The sequence below is a fragment of the Haliotis rubra genome, unplaced genomic scaffold, assembly GCF_003918875.1.
Source record: "Haliotis rubra isolate DU_JTF1 unplaced genomic scaffold, ASM391887v1 Scf813, whole genome shotgun sequence".
Lineage (NCBI taxonomy): Eukaryota > Metazoa > Mollusca > Gastropoda > Lepetellida > Haliotidae > Haliotis > Haliotis rubra.
Window position 1 is genome coordinate 321,732 of NW_025767539.1, and position 10,201 is coordinate 331,932.

The 10,201-nt window shown below is 47.0% G+C and overlaps 1 protein-coding gene across 1 annotated transcript; it reads left to right on the plus strand.

Moving 5' to 3' along the window:
• Positions 1 to 1,239: 1,239 nt before the first annotated feature.
• Positions 1,240 to 5,467, plus strand: LOC124261873 (trichohyalin-like). Its single transcript, XM_046696242.1, has 5 exons — positions 1,240 to 1,816; positions 2,550 to 2,962; positions 3,022 to 3,197; positions 3,493 to 3,919; positions 4,058 to 5,467. Exons 1-5 carry the CDS (start codon positions 1,240 to 1,242, stop codon positions 5,465 to 5,467), a joined length of 3,003 nt encoding a protein of 1,000 aa, XP_046552198.1.
• The last annotated feature ends 4,734 nt before the right edge of the window (positions 5,468 to 10,201 follow it).

Consider the following 10,201-nt stretch of genomic DNA (forward strand, 5'->3'; position numbering starts at 1 on the left):
ATCTATGACATACACCACAGTCTAGTTGTCCTTGGTCGACACACCTTTAAAAATGAATACCTTGTTTTCATTGCTATATGAAATGAGTTGAGTTGAGTTTTATGTCGCATCGGCATTATTGCAGCCATACAGCGACTCTTCAAGGGCATTTAGAAGTTGGTGTAATAATACAAGACAAATATATCGATAACGACCTTTCCGGGCTGGTTCTTGCCCCTTCGTTAGGCGGATAATGATCTCGTATGTAGCGACGAGACCAAGTCTGCATAAATGAACATTTTAAGAACAAAGCTTAAAAGAGTAAAAAACAACATATTTATTCAATGCTTTATTATTTACAAACAGAACCCGTGAAGATCCGGGGTAGAATTGATCTTCACTAACCCATGCTTGCCACAAAAGGCAACTATGCTTGTCGTAAGAGGCGACTAACGGGATCGGGTGGTCAGGCTCGCTGACTTGGTTTACACATGTCATCGGTTCCCAATTGCTCAGAGCGATGCTCATGCTGTTGATCACTGGATTGTCTGGTCCAGACTCGATTATTTACCGACCGCCGCCATATAGCTGGAATATTGCTGAGTGCGGCGTAAAACTAAACTCACTCACTCACTCCATGTTACAAGACGGATGTTGGACTGAACAATTTCGTCAGGCATCAGTTACCTCCCATTGATAGCTCAGTTCCCAGTTCCTTGTAAACGAGACGTTTCTATGAAAATGAATATGTTTTGATGAATGGGAGTAGGAAAAGGTGAGTAAGGGCGATGGAAGTAAGGAGTGGAGAAGGAAGGACAAAAGAACTCCGAGAACAGCGACGGGAGTAAAGATAAAGTTAGTAAGGGCGATGTAAGTAAGGACGAAGGGACAAGGGACGAGGAGAGTAAGGACGAAGGGAGAAGGGACAAGGGGAGTAAAGAAAAGGGGAGAAGGGACGAGGGGAGTAAGGGAGAAGGGACCAGGGGAGTAAAGACTTAAGGAGAAGGGACGAGGAGAGCAAGGACGAAGGGAGAAGGGACGAGGGGAGTAAAGACTAAAGGAGAAGGGACGAGGGGAGTAAAGACGATGGGATGAGGGGAGTAAAGACGAAGGGGAAAGGAAGGAAAAGGAAGGAAGGACAAGGATCCAAAGGATGACCAGAACGAAGACCATGACCAACAAGGACCAAATATCGCATGGAACGGAGGAAATGGAGCCACAAGGACCACGGAATCGACACGGAACCGAACAAGGAACATTATGGAACAGAATGGAAGGAAGAAGGACGACAACGGAGTCCAGAACAGCTGGATCCGACAGAGGACCCGAAGGAGCCCAACGAAACGAAGACTGAAACGAAGGAAAGGAGGAAGAGGAATGGAAGACGACAAAAGGAAAGATGGGAAGGACCAGGAAGAAGGAACGACGAAGGAAACAAGGAAAAGGAGGAAGACGAATGGACCGAAGGAGGAAGACGGATGGATGGAAAGACGAAGGAAGGAAGAATGGAGGAAGACGGAAGGAGAAGGGACGACAGGAAGACGAAGGAATATGGACGAGGAGGAAGACGAAATGGAAGGGGAAGACGAAGGAGGAAAGAACGACGGAGGAACAGGAGGGAAGGAGTGGAAGACGAAGGGAGGAAGACAAGGAGAATGGACGAGGGAGGAAGGAGGGAGGAGAAACAAGGGAAGGAACGGAGGAGGAAGACGAAGGAGGAAGGAACGACAAGGAAATGGAATGGAGAATGAAGACGAGGGGAAGGACGAGGAGGAATGGACGAGGGAGAAGATGGACGAGGTGGAAGGAAGGACGAAGGAGGATGGACGGAGGAGGGGTGGAGGAAGAGATGGGAGGAGGAAGACGAAGGAGAGGAGGAGGGGAGGAAGACGAAGGGAAGGACGACAGGAGGAAGGAAGGAAGAAGGACGAGGAGGAAGACGAAAAATATGGATGAGGAAATGGAAGACGAAGGGAGTGAAAGAAGGGGAGAAGGGAGGAAAAGACGGGAGGAAGGAATGGAGAAAGGGAGGAAGGAAGGAGAAGGAGGAGGGAGAAGGGAGGGAGGAATGGACGAGAAGGAGAATGGGAGGAAGGACGGGGAGGAAGGAATGAAGGAAGACGAATGGAGAAGGGAGGAAACATGGAGAAGGACGAAGGAGGAAGACGAGGGAGAATGGACGAGTGGATGAAGACGAGGGAGAAGAACGGAGGAAGACAAGGAGAAGGAAGGATGGAAGGAGAAGGATGGAGGGGAGGAAACAAGGAGGAAAGAATGAGGGGAGGAAGAAGAAGGGACGATGGAGGAAACAAGGAGAATGGACGAGGGAGGAAGACGAAGGAGGAATGGACGAGGGAAGACAAGGAGGAAAGGAGGGAAGGAAGAGGAAGGGAAGGATGGGAGGGAGGAATGGGACGAATGGAGGAAGAGGAGGAGGAAGACGAAAGGAGAATGGACGGATGGGAGGAAGACAGAAGGAGAAGGATGGAAGGAGGAAAGATGAAGGAAGAAGGACGAGGGAGGAAGATGAAGGGAGAAGGAAGGAAGGGAGGAAGGATGAATGGATGAAGGAATGGGGAGGAATGAAGGGAGGGAGGAAGGGAGGAAGGAATGGAAGGAAGACGAGGGAAGGAAGAAAGAAGGGATGGATGGAGGAAGACGGAGGGAGGAAGAGGAAGGGAGGAAGGGACGAGGGGAGGAAGACGAAAAAGAAGGAAGAGGAGGAAAGACGAGGGAGGAAGGAAGGAGGGAGGAAGACTTGAAAACGATGGAGGGAGAAGGATGGACAGGAAGGAATGGGGAGGAAAGAAGGGACGAAGACGAGGAAGTGGGAGGGAAGGAAGACGAAGGGATGGAAAGGATGGATGGGAGGAAGACAATGGAGGAAGGAATGAGGGGTGGAAGACGAAGAGATGGATGGAGGAAGACGAAGAAAGAAGGGGAGGAAGACGAAGGATGGATGGAGGAAGATGAAGGGGGAAGGGTGGAAAGATGAAGGGAAAGGGAGTGGAAGGAATGGAAATGGAATGGATATGGATGGAGGAAGGAAAGAGGGAAGAGAAGGAATGGACGAGGGAGGAAGACAAGGAGGGAGGAGGAATGGACGGACGTGGAGGAAAGGAAGGAGGGGAGGAAGACACGAAGGAATGGAAGGAAGAAGGAAGAAGGAGAAGGAAGGGAGGAAAGACGAAGGGAGAAAGACGGATGGAGGAAGACAAGTGAGAATGGATGAAGGAAGGAAGGATGGAGGAAGGAGGAAGAGAAGGAGGAAGGATGAAGGGAGTGGAAGGGATGGAAGGAATGAAGGGAGAAGGAATGGAAGTGACAACGGAGAGAAGGAATGAAAGATGGAGGGAGGGAGAACGGAAGGATGGAAAGAATGTGGATGGAATCGACAACGGAAGGGAGCGGACGAGAAGGATGGAATGGAGGAATGGAGGGACTGAAGGGAGGAGGGTGGAGGGAGGGAGGAATGAGGGACAAGGAAGGATAAGGATGGGACATGGATGGAAGGATGGACATGGAGGGGGGACGGAATGAAGGGAAGGACAGGAGGTGGACGAAGGAATGGACAACAGGAATGGAACGAAGGAGACAAGGAACGAAGGATAGTGGAGGAGAATGGAGCGAGGGTGGTGGAATGGAAGGGTCGACGGAACGAGCAATGACGAGAGACATAACACGACACCGGGACGACGGTGGCCGAGGACATACGAGGGACGAAGGAAGAGAACGACATGGACGACTGGAAGGACGACGAGCGACAGGAACGACGATGGACGAGGAAGACGGACGAAACGAACGACAATCCGGAAGACAAGCGGATGGACGACGAAAGACGAAACGAGGAAGACGAGGACGACGGAAGACAGGGAGGAAGAACGGAGACGGAACGAACAGAAGAAGACGAGGAGGAAGACGACATGGAAGGACGACGGACGTGGAATGAAAATGGAGAAGGACGACGGACGAATGGAGAAGAGAATGGAAGGACGAACGAGGGAGAAGACGAGACGCACGGAAAAGACGAGAAGGACAAGGATCCGAAGGATAAGGAAGACGAAGGAACATGAGGAAGACGGATGGATCTGAAGACGAAGTGGCGACATGGACGGGAGGGAATGGACGGATGGAAGACGACGGAGGAAGAGACGAGGAAGAAAGACGAACGACGACGAAGGAAGACGAAGACGAAGAACGGAAGACGAAGGAACGGACAAACAACGGAGAAGGAGAAGGACGAGGAGAACGGAAGGAGAGACGAACGAACGAGGAGACGAGACGGAAACAAGGGAAGGACGAGGAGGACGGAAGACGAAGACCGAGGAAGACATGGAAGGACGAGAAGGACGAGGAGGAAGACGGAGGACGACGAAGACAGGAAAAGGAGACGAGGAAGAGACGAAGGGACGACGGAGGAGAAGGAAGACGAACGAACACGTGGAATGGAGACAACGACAGAGGAAGAGAGGAAAGAGACGAGACGAGGAGGACATGGACGAAGACGAGGAAGACGAGGAGAGACGGAGAGACGAAGACGGACAGAAGAGTGGAGAAAGGACGGACGAGGAGAGAGACCGGATGGAAGACATGGACGAAGACGGACGACGGAAGGACGAAGGAAGGAAAGACGAAAAGACGAAAGAGAGGAGAAGACGAGGGAGAAGACGAAGACAAGGAGAAGAAGACGGAAGGAGAAGGGATGGAGGAAGACGAAGGAGAAGGAATGGAGGAAGACAAGGAACGAGGAAGACGAAGGAGGACGGACCGGAAGACAACGGAGAACGGACGAGATGGACGAAGTGGACGAGGAAGACGAGGAACGGACGACGGAAGACGAAACGGAAGGAAGGAAGAGACGGACGACAAGGAGTGGAAGAGGAATGGACGAAGAGGAATGGACGGAGGAAGGAAAAGAACGACGATGGAGGGAGAAAGACGAATGGAGAAAGAGGAAGAAGACGAAGGAAGGAGAAGACGGAGAAGGAGGAAAGGATGGACATGGACGGATGAGGAAGACGAGGACGAGGAAGACGAAAGGACGAATGGACCGGAGGAGAGGAGGAGGACGAAGAACGAAGGACAACGGACAAATGGACGGAATGGAAGAAGGAGGAAGGATGGATGGAAGAAGCAAGGACGATGGAGGAAATGGAGGAGGAATGGATGGAGGAAGAGACGGAGGAAGAAAGACGAAGGAAGGACGAAGGAGGAAGACGAAGGAGGAGGAGGGAAGGACGGATGGAGGGAGAGGAAGGAAAGACGAAGGATGGGACGGAGGAGAAGGAATGGAAGGATGGATGGACGAGGAAGGAAGATGAAGGAGAAGGACGAGGAAGTGAATGGAGGGAGGGGACGGAGGAGGAAGACGAAGGATGGAGGAGAGGAGGCGGACGAAGGGATGGACAGGAGGGAGGAAGACGAAGGGAGGAAGGGAGGAAGGATGGATGGACGACGAAGGAAGATGGACATGGAAGGAAATGGATGAGGGAAGAAGGAACGAATGGACAGGAAAGGACGAATGGAAGGAAGATGAAGGAGAAGGGACCAGGGAAGTGGAGAAAGATGAGGGAAGATGGAGAGGAAGGAAGGACGAGGGGACCAGGAGCCAAGACAAGGAATGGACGAATAAAGACGAAGGACGAGGGGAGGAAGACGATGGAGAATGGACGATGAGAGTGAGGGGAGGGAAAAGGACGGGAGGGAGCATGGAAGGGGATGAGGATGACGAAGAATGGAGGAGGACTGAAGATGGAGAGGACCAGGAAGACGAAGGACATGGAGGGAGGACTGGAAGATGAAGGGAGGAAGACATGGAAGAGGTAAAGATGAAGGAGAAGGGACGAGGATGGAAGGAAGGGAGGAAGACAAAGGAGATGGGGACGGAAGACGGAAGATGAAGGGACGAGGGAATGAAGATGGAAGGATGAGAATGGACGAGAGGGAGGGATAATGACGTGAGGAAGATGGAAGGATGATGGACGGAAGACGGGGGATGAAGAGGACAAAGATGGAGGAGGAAGAGACGAAGAAGGGAGACGAAGGAGGAGGAAGGAAAGACAGGAAGGGAGTGGAGAATGGAAGTGGAAGGACAGGTGGATGGAGATGGAAGATGGATTCAATGGACTGGAGGATGGAGAATGGAGTGGGAGTGGATGGATAAGGAAGGAATGGATGGATTGGAAGAATGACAAGATGGGAAAATAAATACCCAAACCAGGAAGTATACAAAATTTCATGTTGCACATTTGAATCATACAAAGTTCGGCTTCGATATCAGTGCTGCATTCGAAAAAAATATAATATTTGTACTCCATAAACAAATTAGTAAAATGTAAATATTTTGTTTATATTTGTATACTTTTCATGCACTACTTACTTCCTGTCCTTACAGCATACGACTCCAGCGTGACTGCCAGACGATGCTGAAATGTAGAACTGCAATCATATCCTTGTTTTGCCCGATCATCAGTCTGCGCGCACATCATCGGAAATTGATATCAGCCATCTCTGCAGTCGTCACCAATCGTCACCAATCGCCTCTTTCCGTAACCTCCAAGAATTATTGTCCAGAGAATAACACGAGTTGGTGACGCATGTCACTTCGGATAATTACCTTCAAGACAAAGAGGAGAGGCAGCTTCAAGCGCAGAGTGGACTGTTAACCGAAGTAGGACAGGAAAAGTGTACAAACATACAACAGATATTTAGATTTTACTGAGTTTGTATCTTATCAGGCACAACTTACTTCCTGCACCTTTATCAGACAGGATGGATGGAGGACACGAGGATGCCCTAGATGTACGGAAAGCCAGACCAGGAGCATAGGCTTCTCTGCCCTGTGACAGCTGAAGTTAGCAAGTATCTGATATAGAACCTTGTGTTTTGTATTATTATGATCATGGTAAAATAGCCAGCTTCAAGTGCATATGTTCTATGAAGCAGGTCTAATTGCTGGTAAAAATATAAGAAAGAGAAAAGAGAAACTCAATCATTTTATTTAGAAAACGTCAACTTAATTAACCTTACACCCTAACATCCTAACACATTAACTCCCCAATATACTTAGAGAATAGCCCACGAGGCACGAGTGTTTACGGGAAAAATGTCCTTAGTGAAATTAATGTTCACTGAATTTGCCAGCTTAGGGCAAAGGTTCAGGTCAATGTCGTCACGCTGAACAGTGACGTCATTTGTTTTGTTCTATGACGTTTCCATTTTTGTAAAAAGTGAGTCGGTGACCTTCGTCATTTGTTTGTTAGCAGTAGATGCTTCAAAACCGATACCATTGTATGAATCCTTCGTCGGGCAGTTAATGAAACACCTCGGGCTTCTGCAAATGATAATGTCCTGCAAAATAGCGTTACCCTAATATGAACGTAGTGGTGTGAACGTCGAGAATCACTAAATTGCACTCACATACTCTCCATCGTACATGTTGTCTGCACCACTGCAGTCGTAGGCGTTGATGACGTAATGTCAGGTTTGTCTGGCAGGACGCCCAGCACGTATCCGTGTGCGGCCAGACGCTGGCGAATGGTCCTTGGTAATATTCTGTTGACACCAGGAACTGTTCGGGCTGTCAGTGTGGGTGGTTGGAATCTTTCCCGCAGATGGGTGGTTCGAATCCAACGATGGTTGAGTGGCGTGGTTACAGATGGACGGCCACTTCGGGGACGGTCTACAACGACGGTGTTTTGTTCATGACGTCTCCACAAGTGGCTAATGGTGTTCCCGTGCACGTTAAACTGCTGTGCAACATTGCACTGGGGTGTTCTGGTTTCAAACATTCCAAAGGCTCGCCATCTTTCATTTTCAATTAGCCGTAGTATATTCCGATTATTCCAAATTAGTGTTTTTCGGACCAGTCGATGTCTAAACAATGATTTGGGTGACAATAATTCGAGGTTTAGAGCCACACTTTTTAAAGGGCACTTGTATGCCTTTTTTCCACGGATGTCGAAGCACGAAAATCGTATGCAAAACAAGTGTTTGCCACAAACATGGCAATGTCCCCCACTGCTAAAGAAGAATGAAGCATATCATATTTACAAGTTTGTATCTTTTGGTCACATAGAAGATTACCTTTTGTGTGATGTAGTTTCTAGTCATGGTCACTTCATGGAATCTTCTCCAAACTCTGAAGATATTTCAGGAATAAAGTACGTTTGAATGAAAAGATCAAATTTTTAGAAAACATTTCGGCGGCGAAAATTGAGTGCACGTTTTATGAGATATCGCGTTTACATAAGTTTGAAAAGTGGTCAGTTAGTGTCTTGGTGACCTCGACGATAAGGTCAATGTCACTCAAGTCGACTGGTGTCTGCGTAATCCTCCAAATGTAGGCTGTCACCAAATTTAAAGACAGTGGGTATAACAGTTCATGAGATATCGCGTTAACAAGAGTTTGACAAGCGGACATTAACAAGAATCGGGACGTACGGACGGATGCTGCCGAATACATAGTCCTCCATTCTGTGATGTGGCAGCGGACAACAAAAACTACCGACAGGCCCTGTTTGGGTGATGGATTAAGTGTACTATAAAGAATACTTAAATGCGTTATTAGAATTTTCTCATTTATGTGTTGATGTGTGATCAAATGTGTTGATCACACTAATATTTTGTCTTCATTACAGTAAGGGAGCTCAATTCCTCATAGGGCTTTGATACACTGTTGTAAGTCTACAATACAGTAAGGGAGCTCCATTCCTCAAAGGGTTATGATATATTGTTATCAGTCTTCATTACAGTAAGGGAGCTCCATTCCTCATAGGGCTATGCTATATTGCTATAAATCTTCATTACAGTAAGGGAGCTCCATTCCTTAAAAGGGCTATGATATATTGCTATAAGTCTTCATTACAGTAAGGGAGCTCCATTCCTCATAGGACTATGATATATTGCCATAAGTCTTCATTACAGTAAGGGAGCTCCATTCTTCATAGGGCTATGATATATTGCTATAAGTCTTCATTACAGTGAAGGAGCTCCATTCCTCATAGGGCTATGATATATTGCTATAAGTCTTCATTACAGTAAAGGAGCTTCATTCTTCATAGAGCTATGATATATTGCTATAAGTCTTCATTACAGTAAGGGAGCTCCATTCCTCATTGGGCTATGATATATTGCTATAAGTCATCATTACAGTAAGGGAGCCCCATTCCTCATAGGGCTATGATATATTGCTATAAGTATTCATTACAGTAAGGGAGCTCCATTCCTCATAGGGCCATGATATATTGCTATAAGTCTTCATTACAGTATGGAAGCTCCGATTGCTTTCTGGAACAGGCCTAGGACAAATAATTCTCTTGTTTTGGCAAGAAAATGTATTGCAGGTATTTATACAAAAGATAAAAAATGTCTTTTTTTCATAGTGTTTTATTTTAATGTTTTTGTAAACATGTTTATTCTAGTTCCTTGGTATATATACAGTCATATCGATAATTATCAATAATCTTTCCTATCAACGATATTGCCAATTATCGATAATTTTAGCCAGCCCAACATAAAATCGTCAACAATCACCAACAATCATAAACACAGTTCAATCATATACACCTTTGTCCATAGTACAACCATAAAACACAAACCCAAATGTACATACAAACCCTTAAAACAGTCTGTCATATAGCATATTTAATTGCATTTGAGAAACTAACCGCTTAACAAATTCAACTAAGCTCTAATTGATCAGAAATAATATACTGAGGGAAACAAGTAAGGGAACACCACTTTATCACAGTGTTCCTTGAAATATTTTCACCCACAGTGCAAAATAAAGAGTGTGAAGAAATTTGGAAAATAGTCAAGAAACTTGTAATTTCATGTGTTCCCTTATTACCTGTTTCCCTCAGTATATATGACTTACATCTGGAATGGTGGAATGCTGGAATACATGTATATACAAAACACAGTTCTGAATCCTGTGGGGATAGCCATACCCTGTATGCCATTGTGATACCGTATATATACACAAAGAACTTAGTTAAGCACCCCCTGACATATCTCATGATTGAATGGGCACCGACAGTAACCATTTGAAGCATATCTAGGACATGATTGGTCGTTGTGTACATCAAACGGATCCTCCTGTACAGAACCTAGCCCAATTGGAAGCTGCTTTACACGAGGAATTCAGAGGATCAGTAGGCTAACTGACTGACTGACTGAGTATGGTTTTACGCCGTGTTTAGCAATATTCATGGCGGGGGAC